The sequence below is a fragment of the Lipophrys pholis genome (genome assembly GCF_963383615.2).
Source record: "Lipophrys pholis genome assembly, chromosome: 5".
Classification (NCBI taxonomy): domain Eukaryota; kingdom Metazoa; phylum Chordata; class Actinopteri; order Blenniiformes; family Blenniidae; genus Lipophrys; species Lipophrys pholis.
Window position 1 is genome coordinate 19,864,346 of NC_137628.1, and position 17,570 is coordinate 19,881,915.

Below are 17,570 nucleotides of genomic sequence, written 5' to 3' on the forward strand. Positions count from 1 at the left end.
TGGCTGCTCAGCTCCCTCTAACCAGTGCCTCCATTCCTCCAAGGCCATCTTGACAGCCAATAGTTCCCGGTTTCCAATGTCGTAATTGCGTTCTGCCGGAGAGAGACGTCGAGAGAAGAATGCGCAGGGATGGAGCTTATTGTCTGACGCGGAACGCTGTGAGAGCACCGCTCCCACCCCTGAGTCTGAGGCGTCCACCTCCACCACAAACTGACGACCGGGATCTGGCTGGACGAGAATAGGTGCTGAGGTGAACCGGAGCTTTAGGGTCTGAAAGGCCTGGGCTGCTTCACGAGTCCAAACAAATGGTCGAAGGGTTGAAGTAAAGGCGGTCAGGGGAGCAGCGGTCTTGCTGTAGTCCCGGATGAATCGTCTGTAGAAGTTGGCAAACCCGAGGAATCGCTGGAGCTGCTTCCGATTCTCAGGTTGCGGCCAATCCTGAACCGCCGAGACCTTGCTGGGATCCATCCTCACCTCCCCTGGCGAGATGATGTAGCCCAGGAATGACACCGTGGTCTTGTGGAACTCGCATTTCTCCGCCTTTACATAGAGCCGGTTCTTGAGGAGACGCTCCAGGACTTGGTGGACATGTTGAGTGTGTTCCTTAACATTGCGGGAGTAGATAAGAATGTCATCCAGGTAGATGAAGACAAAGCGATCAACCATGTCTCTGAGGATGTCGTTCATGAGTCCTTGGAAAACTGTAGGGGCGTTAGTGAGTCCAAAGGGCATCACAAGGTACTCAAAGTGTCCCAGCGGTGTGTTGAACGCTGTCTTCCATTCATCCCCCTCACGGATGCGTACGAGGTGATAGGCGTTTCGAAGGTCCAGCTTGGTGAATATAGTGGCGCCGTGGAGGGGAGTGAACGCAGAGCTGAGCAGAGGTAAAGGGTACCGGTTCTTGATGGTGATGTCGTTGAGTCCCCGGAAGTCTATGCACGGTCGTAGTGAGCCGTCCTTCTTGCCCACAAAGAAGAACCCGGCTCCTACTGGAGAAGAAGATGGTCGAATGAGCCCTGCAGCCAGGGACTCCCGAATGTAGGTCTCCATGGCGGTGCGTTCAGGTCGGGACAGATTATACAGGCGGCTGTGAGGCAGCGTGGCTCCTGGTAAGAGGTCAATAGGGCAGTCATATGGGCGATGTGGGGGCAACGAGAGAGCCTTGTCCTTATCGAACACTGGAGCCAGGTCACGATATGCCTCAGGGACCAGGGAGAGGTCCGTGGCATCCGGGGGTGCAGGCCTGGTGGGCGTAGACGGAGTCAGGGCCGACCGCAGACAGTGGTTAAGGCAGAAGGCGCTCCAGGAACTGACCTCCTCCCTCACCCAGTCGATCCGCGGGTTGTGAGTACGCAACCAAGGGTACCCCAGAACCAGCGGGGGGCGAGAGTGGTCGATGAGGTGAAAGGAGAGGATCTCCTGGTGGTTACCTGCAAGCACCAGAGTGACGGGGACAGTCTTATGGGTGACCCGAGCCAGATGGAGACCGTTGAGAGACTGGGCTTCTAATTGGGATTCCAAGGGGACAGACGGGATGCATAGTTGTTCTGCTAACTGGTAGTCCATGAAGTTCTCCTCTGCTCCGGAATCCACTAACGCAGAGACCATCAGAGTCTGGGTCTGGAAACAGAGCGTCCCGGATAATTGGAGACGCTGGGGGGCATTAGAGAGGTTTTGGCTCACCAGTAACCCCCTTACTACTGGCGGGCCCGTCCTTTTCCCGGGCGTGTAGGACAACGGGTGATGTAGTGTCCCAGTTCACCACAGTAGAGGCAAGCGTCATTAGACCGGCGTAGTTGTCTCTCCTGCGGGGTGAGCTGGGCATGTCCAATCTGCATGGCTTCTGGCTCGGAGCTAGGACCTGGGGAATCTGCCCGCGGCTGTCTGGGGAGTGCAGGAGTCCAGTGCAGAGATCGCTCGCGGCGACGCTCCCTGCGACGGTTGTCGATCTGGATGCTAAGTTTAATCAGCTTGTCGAGGTCTTCAGTTCGGTCTCGGGTGGCGATCTCATCCTGGAGGTGATCCTGCAATCCCCGGTAGAATGCAGACTGGAGCGAACGGTCATTCCAACCACTACCCGCTGCTAGGGTCTGGAACTCGATCGCAAATTCAGCCACACTGCGGTTGCCCTGGCGGATGAGGGTGAGTCGGTCACTGGCCTCCCTTCCACGAACTGGGTGGTCAAATATCCGCTTCATTTCATCCGTGAACGTCTGGTACGAGCTACACTCAGGAGCCTGGCCCTCCCACAACGCTGTTCCCCAAGTTCTGGCGGTTCCAGACAGGAGTCCAATAAGGTAGGCAATCCGGGATCGGTCGGAGGAATAGGACTGGGGCTGTAGTTCAAACACCAGGCCCACCTGGGTCAGGAAGGCCTGGCATGATCCCAGATCACCTGCGTACCTCTCTGGAACGGGAGCAAAGGGTTCTCTGAAGTGGGCTGCAGGAGGTGGACCCAGGTCTGGCACTGAGACCGAAGGCTCAGGTAACCGGAGGGCCGGGTTCTGCTGGACAGTCAGGCTGGTCATCTGGGAGGTCAGGCTGGCCACCTGGTCTAGAATTGCCCAATTGTTGACTACTAGGCTCTGCAGAAAGGCGTCATGCTGACCCAGTCTGGCGTCTTGGCTGGAGAGGCACTGCTGGAGAGACTGGTCCATATCTGATCCTGGCTGGTGATCTGCTGAGCTCATCTTGGCGGGACCGTACTGTTACGGCGGGGAGACAGAGGCTCAAGCGCAGAAAGTCACCAGAACAAAGATGAAGTGAACCAAGGATTTTATTTAACAAACGAAATAATAATTTTAGACTTTAGACTCCTCCAGAAGAGATAAAGTCTTGGGGAGAGTGGCTCACGGGTCAGGCTAGCGTGGACGGAGTCAGGCTGACGGAGCGAGGGGACGTGTCCTTGTCCGGACGGGGGCTCCCGGGAATCAGCACCAGAGCCGGGTACAGAGCTGATTGGGGCAGAGCAGGTTGAAGCTGTGGTCCAGTGGGTGGCGGCCGAGGCAGTGTGGGACGAGCTGGTGCTGGCTGGGCCCGAGCGTGGAGTGTTGAGCAGGTAGCAAGCGGTAGAGTTAACAGACAACACCACAACTCCTAACTCTTGTTGATTTTACGGTCCCGCGTCGAGTGGAGTGAGGAGCCCGTTTAAAAAGCAGAGCCACTCCTCCAAAACGCCTCCACCTGCTACCCGCAGCTGTACTGAATCCTGGTAATTAACCCAGCCAGCTCTTCCATCCCAAACACCACCTCCAGGCACGCCCACCTGAAACACACTGCAGGGAAAAAAGCACACACCTGCAGCCAATAACCCCTCCCCCTAAGGGGCTGCAGGAGAGCTGATCATGACACAACCCCACCCGAACTTTTGAGCTCAAGCCAATTTGACTTGCAACAAGTTGACTAACTGTCACTGATGCATTATGGGAATTGTTGTCATCTCCTGTTCATTTATGGACCTCAATGTTTTTGTGTCCTTGCCCTCAGTGGTAACATTAATAATAGTCTATATTACCTTTAAATATTACAGTCAATGTCTGCTTTATCATTTTTAACTTGATCAAACTGATTGATAGTCCGAATGTGGCATGTCGGCCGCCCTGGCGGAGGGAATATTCTGTGCATCTTGTTGATTGAGTACAGAATGTTTGTAAAGTATTTGAGTAAGATGCAAGAGGTGCTTTAAGTGAATAAAATTTCATGAAATCAAATTGTTGCTCTCTTCAAACAGAATTCAGTCCAACAACTCTCCAAAAATATACAGAAAAGTTGTTTTATGTAAAAATGTCTTTGTGTGTGTGTGTGTGTGTGTGTGTGTGTGTGTGTGTGTGTGTGTGTGTGTGTGTGTGTGTGTGTGTGTGTGTGTGTGTGTGTGTGTGTGTGTGTGTGTGTGTGTGTGTGTGTGTGGAGATAAACACTGATGCTTCGCAGCAAGAATATCCCCGGGTTGAGTCTTGACTTGAGGGCCTTTCTGTTTGAGGTTGCATTTTCATCTTGAGTGTGCATGAGTTTTCTTCTGGCTGTCTGGATTCCTCCCACAGTCTAAAAACATGAGCTTGAGGCTCGTTGTTGACTCTAAATTGCTCATAGGTGTTAATATGAGTGTGTGTCTGTGTGTGTGTGATTGTCTTCACCCAAAGTCAGCTATGATCGACTCCGACCTCCTGTGGCACTACGTTGGATCAAGTGGTGAACATGTGGATGTTTATAAAAGGCCGTCTAAATGCAGAAGTAAAATCTTTGGAGGCAACACAGGTGGCACGGTAGTTTAGCGGGAAGCACTGTTGCCTCAGAGCCAGACAGCTGCTTTCCTATTTCTGTATGAAGTTTGGATATTCTCCCTGTGCCTTTCCATTTTGTGTGCGAAATACAGTAGTTGGCTGTTTCTGTGGTTCTTCTCATTGTAATTTCTGCAGAACTTAAAAAAGGTGATGGGAAGAGAAATCCAGGAAAAATAATCTGCCCCCGAGATTTGTCATGTTACTCCCTCCCTCTGAAGCTATCTGGTCCCAGCCCTGCTACCAAAATATACTTTGAACTTGGATTTAAAAAATACAACTCAATGAGTTCCCATGAAGCTGCCAAATGCCACCTGTCATTACTTTATATCGATTTAGGCTACTAATAATGAAATGGAGACATGACTTGTCTGCTTATTCATGATTTATTACTTCATTTATAAACAAGATGAGAAGATGACAATGGTGTTTTTGAGCCAAAGGTTATAAATTGTGTAATATAATTGGATGCATACAGCCCTGAAAGCTTTACATCATAACCCTGTATTTAACAATGATTTCTCAACAAAAAACAAAAAACCTTCTTGTATGGTAATTATTTCTTTTTAAAAGTCACTTGTGTTTTCTTGAGTTAAATCTTTAAAAAAGAGAGAAAAACTGGCATTTTCACGATTCTCTATATACTTTATGGTTAGTGCGGTATCGCACGGCTGCATGACTCCACACAGATGGTACAAGCAGAGAGTTAGACGATAACAGACAGGGATGAAATGCATGATCAAAAGGGTCTGTACTGGCTGCAGCGATAAAGTGAAATTGAATGTTCCACATTTTTCAGAGAACCAGCAGGAAATCCCTCCAGCATCTGCAAGAATGCTTGAAACCCAGCAAGAAAACTGCAGGTATGGACTCACTTCGGTGTTTGCATTTGTGTTCGGTAAACTGTCATCCTGCTGTCTTTGATTAATTCACCACCATTTATAGAAAATTAAAAAAAAATTTGGGGGTCTCAAGAACATCCATGTAAGGTGCTTCTTTGCGGCCTAAGTGGTCCTGATTAAGCAGAAACAACAGCAGAGGGGCTTGTAGAGATATGGATGGAGGAAACCAGAGAGGAAACCTTTTGTTCAGGTTCAAACTCTTTTCATTCACCATTTAAGACTTCCCCTGCAGAGCATTAGCTGTGTGCATGTATATTGGTCTGAAAGCTGACTACAAGTGACTACAGGAATAATTGTGGGTATCTGTTCAGATAAGTGGAGGACCTTACCTGCCACTATGAAGAGATGCCACAGTGAAGGCCTGAAGTGCAGATTAAACAAAGAAGTTAGCTCTTTAGATGAAGGTAGTGTTTTGAAGATGTTTTCCTCTATTGTCACCAGTATTGGATAATTGACTGTGAAGAATCAGACAGGAAACCAGGGTAGAGATTTTTTTGTTTTAACAAAAATCCTGAACTTTATCCAATGCTCAGTCTCATACTTATCAGAAAAATCAACTCAAAAGAATTTTCAAAATTTTTAAGAATATTTTCCAACAGATCATATTCTGGATCCTGAAGAAAACTGTGGCTTTTAGTGTGATATTGATATTATGGATTAATGTATTTTTAATCAAGTTTAGCAGACTGAGAATTTAATTTTAGAGGGATCCCGATCATATTATGAATATTAAATCCATAAGAAAGTGTCACGATCTATATTATGATCCAGATATACAGTAGCCTTGCAAGGTAAGAAGTATTTATCCTGCTCTTCTGAGTGCCATCTTGTTTCAAATGTAGTAACGCAGCTACAGCCACTGAACTGATTCGTTACTCATTACTGTGAACTTAAACAAAATAAATAAATGCAAACAAATATTGAGGCGTGCTGCGGTCTCCCTACAATTTCAGCATAGCTGATTGTCAAGATGGCACCACTGTGTGAGGCTGCTCCTCAGTCACTCTCGATGCTGTGTTTTTACTAGTTTTATCACTTGCTGCTCGCAGTGTCAGCTCTTTACAAAGAGACTGATTGTGAAATGCTGGTAGGTATTGAATTTTCTGCTTACAAATATAACAATATTTGTATTTATTTTCTTTGTCTTTTAATATTATTAGCACTTTGGCTCCCTGTGTTTGTTTTAAAGTGCTTTAGTGCTAAAGATGGATTGGACAGCTTTAACTCGGCACAGTTGCTATTTTACTTGACTCCTGTTTACTGGAGGATGAGGACTGTGTGATTAATGGACTAACTCAGTCCTTCTGGCAGCTACACAGAATGTGTCTCACTGTGAGCAACATTATAATAATTAATTTTTATAAAGCATCAGCAGCGTTAAATAAGTTAACCTGACCTTTGTGCTGCTGTCTGCATGTTTGCAGTTTAACCCTGCTGCTAAGTGACTTCGTCATCTGAAATTAAATCAGCTCCTGAATCTCTCGTTGTCAAAAATTGCACGATGATTGAATTTGACATTAGACTCACAGCTCAGCAAATGTGTCTCGCCATCACCACATTAACACAGCCAAGTTCTATTCATTTAGACTGAAATCTCTAATGCAATTTTGATTCCCGTGAAAGTAACAAGCCTATTTTGAAAATGTGAGAATTAAAAACACCATTGTTTGTGGTAAAACGTAAGACTTGAATGTAAATAGTTATCATATAGAAAGCAAATACATTAAATCCAAAGGACAGCAACAAAAGCATTTGAACTGTGTTTGATCTACGAGCACCTCAGAACCACGATAACACTTACACCTATTTTTGTACTCACATCTTCTAGGTGCAGCTTTGTGGTTCACTGTGCACACATACAGATGGCATCAATCTATACATCCAGCTTTCAGCAGACAAAGTGAATCAGGTTTATGTTGTTGACAGCTGTGTCTCTGCTCGAGGTGATGATTGCTAATATTTTTAGGGGCCCAGTGACCTCTGTGAGCTGCACCACCCACCAAAATCTATTTCATGTTGGCATGGAATTAAGACTCTCGAGATAAATCTCTTCATTTATTGCTTACGTGACCTTTATTCTGGCGCCAACCAAAAAGTGCACTAAAACAGAGCAAATCACTGGTTTTATTGATTGGTCCAGAACTTTTAGAGGATGTAATGAACTCAGCAGCCGGCAGAGATCACTGGAAGAACTTGTAGAGTCAAACATCCAGTTTGGAGTTTTGGCTCACCTTCAGAATGTTGCGATTATGTATGCAAGCAAACAGGTGATTTGTTGCTCAGTAATCTGTCTTATTGCACAGTATGAACCATCTGTCACACCGCTAACAGTACGCATCCATCACTTTGAAGACAGCAGGCAGGGGCTGCAATGATGAACAAGGCAGGCCTGTGCAAATGCTGACTGGGTGAGAAGCCTGTGGGTAAAAGATGGGTGTTCTTATCAGTACTAACTTTTCCCCGAGACCCAGTGATTTGCTGAATATTATGTACATTAACTATACAGCACATCGACGCTTTGACAGTCTGCAGTGTCGTCTCAGAAAAGAATTACCGGAGGAAGATGGTATGCAGGTTATTTTTGGAGTGCTGCATTACTGCAGGATCCTATGTAGAGAGTTCGGAGATTGAAAGAAACAGCATGATGAGATTAGGGATTTAGGTACTAGAGAAGACATTTAGGAACAGCGCTCTCTGGGCTCAACGCAGGTTATGCTTGTATTTCAGGTGTGAGATGGTGGATATTTCAGCTTCCCCATCATGTCCTCCCTGTGAAGTGTGAACTTAATCCCTGGATCTGCTTTGAATGGACACAATGGTGTTTTTCAGATTGGCGTTGACATCAATAGCTTCAGCAATTTGAAATTCCCTTTTATCCCCCTACCCCAGAAGGAGAACAGAAAGCTATCAGACTGAAGGTCAAACTGTTTAGTGAAAGACAGTCTGAGTGATGAGTTATGGATATCAAAATGTTATTATATTATACTTTGAGCAAAGTTTTTTGCTCACAGTAGGAAAACTTTCATTTGAAGTCTTTGATCATGTGAATATTTTTTCAGTAAGTTTGTACAGCTGTGTAGACAGCATTAGATTTATATAATTTGAGTAGTTTATCTTTTTATGTTTGAAAATGATGCGTGGGTCTGCCCTCTGGGAAATAATTGAGCTGCTATCCAATCCAAACATGCCCAGCTCACATTCCATGTCAGATTTTGCATCAGCCATGCAGTGCATAAACATATCATGCTAATGAAACAGGAAAAATACTGCTGAAGTCCCATTCTGCTTACATGTTCATGTAGTAACTGTGTCAAACCTTCATCTCGCCTCTCTTACACCATCTGGCATCTCTAGAGGAAGCAGAATCAATTATTTCTGCCAACTTTCCAGTCATACAAGCAACAGCTCTGGGGGTGGCTGTGTCAATCTGCTGGTCAGCCAATTTGGTTCAGTCCGAAACCTCTGAGCAACTTTAGATTGGACTGACGTGAACTCGTGCCAGTTTACTCGTGGTCTAAAGGGGACGTGACGGTCATTTGGCTGACCTCCTTATGTTTCCTGTAACCCGACACCAATTCGACATTTGTGGTTCAGATGTTGGATGAATTCGTATTAGATTTTGGTAAAGACATGTGGCTGCAGGGTTTCGCTCAAGGACAAATTTAACTGTGGACAGTATTGAATTATAAAACCAGCAATCAATGGGCATCTTGCTATTTGCTCGTCATTTAAAGCCACTGCTTCTCTTCGGATAATTGCAAGCGTTGGCAAGGCATCAGACACACGGAGGTTGAAAAACATGATCAAATTGTATTCACGCTGATTTTGGATGTCTGCATACTGCAAAAGAACTCATAAAAATCATAAAATTACCAGTTTCAGGGAGTCTCCACCAACAAGTTTTTTCAAGCATGTATTTTCAGCACCATTTCACCGCTGTCTTCAGTATGTGGAACTGGCTCAGAGGATGCAATAGTATGCAAAGACTAAAAAATAAGTCTGCTGCAGTACATGACCTCTGGCCATCGATGCCTTTTCTTTGTCTCCCTCTGAAGTTTTGGTGTTCTGAGGCGGCTTTCTTGTCTTCTCTTTGAAAACAGAGAAGCCAGGTTTTTATATCATATTGACACATAATAGGAAGGATTGAATTATGCACTTGACTATTTATCTGAGATATTGCAAAGTTTCCAGATAATATTGCGCTTGGTTTACAAGCTATTCAGTTGAGTCACTTTGGCAAGTTTTCCTTCATTTATTTGGATTATTTTCAGGGGTGAATCCTATTGTTTGCTGGACACATTTATAATTAAAATTCCCTCCTAAACTAGCTATGAAGCAGTTTGCTGCTGAAAAGCTTCAGATTTCTTTCAAGTAATGGTCCTGATCAGGAAATCAAGTGGTGCGGTCAATGGCCACATGCGAATACAAGAGCTGGACTCTGAAGAGAGAGGAAGATGTTACATGGAAGCTGGTTTCAACAGCAGGTTGAAGTGGTCGAGCAGGAAGCTTTACTGGAGATAGCGTGCTTATGTGAGCCATTGAATGTAAGGCCCCAGAAGAAGAAGAAGAAGAAACTGATATTGGATAACATCAGGATATGGACCAATACAACTCTAGTTATCATCCACTGTTTTCACATAAATCAGATGATGCTGACATCATGCTCAAAGGCGATGGCATTTCAGTGAGTAAGTGAAAGATCCAGTGGCCTGAAGCACCGACTCCAAATGAGAATATTGCTATACTGCCTGATGTCTAAACGAACTCTGGCAAACATGTTTTATCAACCTCAACTTGAAATGTGAGCACTGTGAGTAAGACATGGACCTGGTGACCTTAAATAGCCAGCAGAGTTCATGTTAATGCAAGTTTAATCTGATACATGCAGAGATTTTTTTTGTCTTCTAAGTGTGCGAGTTTAACTGAAGCTAATGGTCTGTCTGTTTACAGTGTATCGACCGGGTGGAAGTTATTTTCAAAAGAATTGAGGGAAAAGAGGTCTGAGTATGAGCATGTTTTCCATTAAAAACAGGGCAGGAGGAGGAGGAGGAGGAGGAGGAGGAGGAGGAGGAGGACTGAGAGCATGGTGATTTAGTGCTGTGTCAGCAGGAAGACGTCGTCTGGCTCTCCAGAGACGAAGCCACTCTGAAGCTTTACGACTCTTTATGGCAAAATTACGACATTTCACAAAGAGATTATCATTACGAGCAAATCTTTAAAAGTGATGAAGGCTTCCAGACTCATATTCCTCGTGTTCAAATCTGTCTGCCTGTGTCATTGTGTTTCTGCATGTCTGACAGTGTTTCACAATTTATTTGTGCTCCTTACACCGGTTGCCCTTGAATCTCTCCCTCTCTACTTTGCATGCACAAAGAAATATGTTGCATCCTCGCTTTCAGTTTCTCTCAGAAATGCACGGTTCTTAACGTCACATCTTTCTGTGCGTGTGGGCGTGTGGGAGCAGCAATACTTTGCACTTTCAAAGGACTGCTCACCCTCTAAAGTGGGCTAAAGTGGGGTGAATTTACAGGAAGCGCTGCAGCATCTCTTTATCTTTCACCCTCTCCCTCCCTGTCGGCTCCCCTCTGCCGTAACCTTTCTGGTGAGAAAATGCCATGTCAATAAAAGCTTTTTAACATGAGCAAAAATCAATGTGCTCCGATTGCACCTTTTTTCAAGCGTGCCTCTCGAACAAATGAGCATTTCTGCTTCAGCACATAAGATGTTTGATGTGGAACAAAAGGTCCCAGCAAAATTTCTATCATTCCACATACTATACCTTAAAATTTTATTAAAATATGCTGGATTTCCCAGATGTGAGCACTACACTATTTAAGGCGCTTTATCGATCACAGCTCACACCATCAGCTTTTATTGTTCCGAAAGAGAAAACAGGCTTGCAGGCAGGGTTGCAATAAAAATGCACAATAAAAACGTACCATAAAAACAATACAAACAAAAGCAAACATATTAACATAAATGCTCAATAAAAAAAACTCAATAAATAGATGTATTATATGCATACTACATACCATTGCTTAGATCAGATCAGACAGTGAATCCATTATTTAATGTTATCGATTCTATAACATGTTTTATTGTATTTCTGTTTCATGTCAGAGTCACAGCCTGTTTGTTCTGAACACACAATGCTTTAGTAGCTGCTGAATCCATATTATATTTTCATAATCCATCGTCAAACTAAAGACATGGCCTACAATAGACCTCTATGTCCTGTTACAGTCTGTTCCACAGTTTGCTATTGCTTGAATAACGTGAAAGAACTTTTATCATTTTCAAGATTTTCCTGACATTATTTTTTTATAAATGCACAGTGAGAGCATCCCGGTAGGGGTATAGGGAGTCTGGCAGGGGGCTCTTCTTCTTTGACTCTCGTGTCATTTTCTGCTCCCTCAGTTTCCAGTCGTCTTTCTGCTGCCATCCTTATAATAGAACCATAAAATATCTTTAGAAGTGGTAGGACACTCACCAGCTATGAAGAAAGCCCTTAATCCTTCCAACTGAGCTGAAAGTGAAGAACTGCTTTTATTACAAGTGGCAACAGCCATCAGCAGGCACAACAATAAACGTGAGGCTGATCTTTAATCAGATTCATATCAAGAGCGCACGGCCAGTTTTACTAGTGGATGAGAACATCAAAAAAGTTTGAGTTTAGTGGCTTTTGTCTAAGTCCAGTTACAATTAGGTTGCACTAAGTTTAAATAATAATTGAATTCCTTGAAATATATATGTGGCAGCACTATCAGTGAAGAAGAAAAATAAGTCATTCTTTAGCATTATGGGGTCATTTGTACTTAAATTCATCCACAGCCTGAACTGTCTTATTAGGTGGGTGAGTAAGATTCACGATGACGCTCTGAGTATGCTGCCTTGCTGTTGGTTTTTTAAAGAGGGATTTATAGATCTGCCTGTCTGTGTATTTGTGTAGTGATGACCCTGTTATTTACAGAGATCTTTAAGTATTTACTGACTGAAGAGCTTTAAAACATGAGCTCCTCTGCCCCTGTTTGTTTTTTCCGGTTTATAAACGGGTTTATATTTTCACAGCTGACTGAAGATGTTTTGATTAAAGGGTTTGAACAGCAAGATTGAATTTGTACTTATGTGCAGTTTAAACATTGCAGACACACAAACATGGGTAGAATTTAAAAAATGCGAGCTTCAGTGGAACAAAATGGAAAAGAAGAATAATGGATGTTATTTTAAGTGCAGAACACCGCTGATGAACGGTAAATTAGCTCTTCTAAACACAAATGTTTTGCTTGTTTAGTGTATTGATGGCTGTGGTAAAGAAGTCCTTTTTTTTGTTTTTTGTTTTTTCTAGAAAAGCAGAGAGCAGGCGCTTTGGGAGGAGGTTTAACATTTTAATGACTCGAAGATTCAGCAAAATGTAGTTTTACTTTTTAGTTTTGCTTTGAATAAAATACTTTTCCCATCAATTAGTGGACGCAGATTAACTCAGCATTGTTAATTGCAATCTTTTTTTGGCAGACGGAATTATGATCGTACATCAGTGGGCTCATTCAAGTCATTCTGATTTAATTAACATGTTATCTTCTATCTACAGACTCTTCTGATACACACACATCGTCCTTAATGCTCTTCTGTCATTGGATGATTTTATTCAGCTTCTTGTGCTAAAATAAGAAGTAGTGAGGGCCAGTTAACAGGACAGGACAAGCTCGCCTGTCAACGTCCTCTAAATGCCCCTCACTTCCCTCCTCCCAGCAACTATCCCACCTGCTGCTTGCTAATGGTGAGTCACTCTGTCCAACAAGACCTCCTGCCCGGTTCCACTCTAATTCTCATCACTTTCCCATCCCACCACCATTCATCTTGCAATTTATAAAAAAATTTAGCAGTTGACATTTTTCATGCAGTATTATGCAGCCCAGAGTGTTTCAAAAACAGAAGCTCAACTATCCACCATAGACAATAGAGCAAACACTGGAGTTAAAAAAAGAACAAGCATGAATATACACAATCTATAAACCTCTATTACAACAAAATATTAATAGAAATATTATGAAATACAAGCTAGAATTAATAGACTATGACTATAGACTACAGACTGTAAATAGAATAACATTTTCAAAAATATGAGGTGAGAGAGAGCTAACAAGTAAAATAGTAATAAATGTGATTTCAGTTAGTGAAGAGACAACAGCAAGATTGCACAACAGAGAGGGTTTTTTTTGTTTGTTTTTAATGTTAACACTCTGCAGCCCTCAGCTCATCGGCAGGCTGTTCCATAAAATGGGGCATAATATTGCAAAGCGACCAACGCTTTTGTCTTAACTTTTGGAGTAACTAAAAGGCCGCCGCCACCACGGGACGTCAAGGTGCATGAGGGTTCATGAGATAAAGTCAGACAGATAGGAAGGTGCAAGACCATTAAGACATATAAAAACAGTTAAAAGCAGCCTTAAAATCCGATCCTGAAACGCAGAGGGACTCCAGACAGTGAACGGAAAACCGATGTAATGCAAATCTTCCTTTTGGTCCTCTTCAACTTAAGTGCAGCTGAATTTTGGCATAATTAACGGTGTGATATACTAGTTTGGTGAAAGCAGAGCATTGCAGTAATCAATACAACAGGAAATAAAAGCATACATCAGCATCCAATCCTAATGGCCAGGGAGAGAAATGATCACACCCACAAATTTTTATAACTTGTTTAATGTGTTGGATAAAAGTAAGCTCAGAGTCAAAAGAGGCCCAGGGTTATGACTTGCTCAAATGGATTAATAGACATGCATGTAATTTTAAGTGTTTCTCTCTCTTGGCCTCAGGATCAGTAACTAATGCTTCAGTCTTGTCCTGTTTGAGCTATAAAATCGGCTCTGATATCCAGGATTTCACGTTTAATTTACAGTTGAAAAAGAACCCGTGTCGTCATTCGACATGGGAATATACAACTATGTATCATCTGGGTATCTGCCAAAGTTAAATCTTCCTCAACTTTGAGTTCAGCATCAGGTCAAAGATTAAAATCCTTTTTAAAACCTGGCTACTCAGCAATAAGATCAGATTCAAACGACTGACACTGAAAAAGAAAAAACCTTAAATTAAGCTTTTATTCTTTTAACTGGAGGTCCAGAAGCATTTTATAAAGCGTGTCGCTTTTGCGATATATTTTCAAGTTACATAATGACAGTGAAAACTATATCGGTTGGGTTTAAGGCCTCTGACAGCAATAAAAAGACCAAAATGTTCAAAGACACTCACTGATATCTGAAACTGGAAGTCGGAAGTTGCTGACATAAGTATCATGCTCGTTAATTTTCTGTCTCTTTTTGCCTCCTACTATTTAAAGGTGGCCCAAACAAAACACGGAGGCATCACTTTCAACCAGTCACACTAAGTGAGGAATTGATCTGAAATTGATCATGTGTCGACTGGCTGACTAAGTACTCCAAGATGGTATCATGCAGGCTGTAATTGGTTTTAGTTTAAGGGCTAACATGTGTATCCTGGTGCTGGAAAATATGTGGGTGCAATTGTTATTCTATGACCACCTTTAATTTTTCCCCCTTTTCTCACCTCTAATTCGATCTCTTGCTCTGTCCATCCCATCCTTTTCATTCTCTGCATTTCTGCTGTCTCATAGATTTATGGATTAGTGCTGGGTGGGGGGGTAAGGTGACCTTCCTCAGTCCGACCAATCTAACAGCTTGCTCGACAGAGCACCACGTAATCCAAAAGGCTCAAATTGGGTTTCAGACGCAATTTTATTTCCTTCATATCAGGAGTGGAAAGAAGAGCAAAATACTTTAGCAGCTCAGTGAGGGTGCTCATAAAGGCGTGTAACCAGCGTGCTAAATATTTGTTTCACATTGAAATAGATTGTAAGACTGAAAATGCTGATTTAGGTTCACTCGTCAAATTAGAGAATGTCCCTGTTGTTTTCACTGCAGCCACATCTGTCTGTTATTGGTCTCAAGCTTGTGTCCATTACATTGGAGAGAGTTGTGCAAGATGCTTAATGTACCAGAAACATATGAAGAAAAAAAAACTAGGAGAGCACAACCATTTTGGGGGCCAAAATACAGGTCTAACAGCTGTTTGTATGTGCCATATATTACAATTAAGTTGTAGTTTTAGGACTAAAGTTTTTTATCTAAAAAATTTTTTAAGCTTACAGTTAGGGTTATAGTTGTGATGGATAAAATCTGGATGGGTGATTATAATTTCCATGAAAAGGCCTAAGAAGTCCATGTGTGTGCCTGGGCACGCATGTGAATGTTGATATACAGTCATATGTACTTCACATATAACGTATAACTAACACACTTAGATGAGGTGGTGATGTTCAAGATGCTTAGAATGAAGTTGTTTAACAAATTGACTGAGATTCCCATAAAGTAGCAATAAACTACATTTTTAAAATAACAATTTTATGGTAGAAGTCACTCATCAACCACACAGACATGCTGCCCTTAAAGGAAATGAATATTTTAATTGGAGCCATAATTAAGTGGCCAGAAACAAAGTCTGGAAGAGAAAGATAATGTTGCTTGAGTTATTTGATTGTCCCACTGTATCACTGTCCACATTAACCAATTCAGTTTTATAAGACAAGAAAGGTCCAGTGTTGTGTTGACGGCTAAGCTTGCTGCTTCCAAGATCAACCACGTAAAGACTCTTCCTTATTTAAAATAATACAGTGCATATATTTACATGATTCCATTGTGATGAATGTTCTGGTTTCAATTTACAGTCAACAGTAGATTTAGGTGAACTGACTATATTTTTTTCATTCACCTCCAGAGAGGGCAGCAGAGGAAAAAAGAAAAAGAAAAAGAAAACAAAAACTATTTTACTTTACGATGTTGATTTTCTGGTTGCTGGTCTATATGAAGAAAGTCAGGGCTCTTTTATTGCTGTTTAAACTGAGACAGATGTTAACATGGGTTGTTTCCGATAAATCAAGATGCTGCTAAAGGTGCATTGCGAGTTTTACGAAAGACTTTTTAAGAAACGAAAAGTGTAATGAGACGCTATTCTATTGAAGCTCCACTGAAGAAAACAATCTTGAAAATGGGATTAAAGCTCGCCTGTGAAAAAATTATTGGCTATGTGTAATTAAGGTCACATTGTTTCATTTTCTACAGAAATCTCAAAGTAAAACAGTGTGTTGTGGTTTTACGAGGGACTACAGACTAGAACTGGCTGACATAGAGGCAGTTTCATTGTTTTTAATGTAACTTTCAGTGAGAAAGCAAATAAGTACATTTTTCAAACTGTTCAACCAAACAAGCACAACTATGTTGCTCCAGTTATCAGTGCTCAGAGATTTCTTGATCGCTGTACAGAGTTGCTTCTTGACCAAGATTAGCTCCCACAGCACAAAGTTCTATGACCTCCACATCAGGTTAATTCATTCTTCTTATAATTATTCCACTTTATTCAGAGAAACTCTCAAATGTAGTCAGGGAAAATGTCAAAATGTAATGAAAATATGGTGTTGTAACAGCTTTAATTGGTTTTTCAGTTATTCCTGACATTTCACAGTGAATCTTCCAAGACTTTTAGAACATGTACGGCCCCAAATAATTCATCACAGAATTGAAGGACTGTCAGTACCAACATTTCAGCCTCTTTCTGTCTGTTTTCTCCCATTGCTCTCTCAATGCTCTGACACACTCCTTCTCATTTCTATGGGAGCGTTGGGCTGTGATTGGCTTGTTGCTGCAGGGCAGAGTAAATTATTAAGGCTTGCTCTTTATTTGGCCATAAATGCTCTCTCTCTCGTTTCCCATCTCTCTCTCTCCCATGTGTTTTCTATTTCCTCTTCTCCCTCAACACTCTGGCCATTTAGGAAGAGAGTGAACAGGAAAAGAAGGCAGTGCAGAGGGTCGAGGGGGAAATTACAGAAAGGGAAAATAACATAGAGACAAATGTGGTTTGTGGTGATGGACAGAAATGGGGAAAAATGTCAGTAGGGAAATTGGAAAAAGAGCGATGGAGCATTAGTGAGCGAGAGTAGTGACAAACGTGGAGCATTGACAAATTGCACAGCAAGCACTTTGCGATTCTGTACACCTGCCACCTGCCCTGCATTAAGACCTGAGAGCCTATAGACACACACGCACACGCACGCACGCACACACACACACACACACACACACACACACACACACACACACACACACACACACACACACACACACACACACACACACACACATCTGACAATAGAGACCTGATTCACTGGACGTGTGTACATTTGACTACAAACTTAATTAAAAGTGGGAGTGTTCCCGTCATTAAAGTGCTGTTAAACAGACAAACAAGTGAAGGAGTGAAAGGACAGGAGAGGGGACGGTTAAAGAGAGAGAGAGAGAAGTTAGAAAGAAAAATAGAGTTG

General features: G+C 42.6%; 1 protein-coding gene across 2 annotated transcripts in view; it reads left to right on the top strand.

Annotated features, from left to right (window-relative positions):
• klhl5 (kelch-like family member 5) overlaps positions 1-17,570 on the top strand; it is a 61,593-nt gene that overhangs the window by 5,644 nt on the left and 38,379 nt on the right. For both annotated transcript variants that reach the window (XM_080463901.1, XM_080463900.1), the window contains one exon: positions 5,077-5,140. In XM_080463901.1, the coding sequence (XP_080320027.1) occupies positions 5,112-5,140 (29 nt within the window). In that variant the 5' untranslated portion in view covers positions 5,077-5,111. Of the gene's footprint in view, positions 1-5,076; positions 5,141-17,570 lie in introns of those variants that run through there.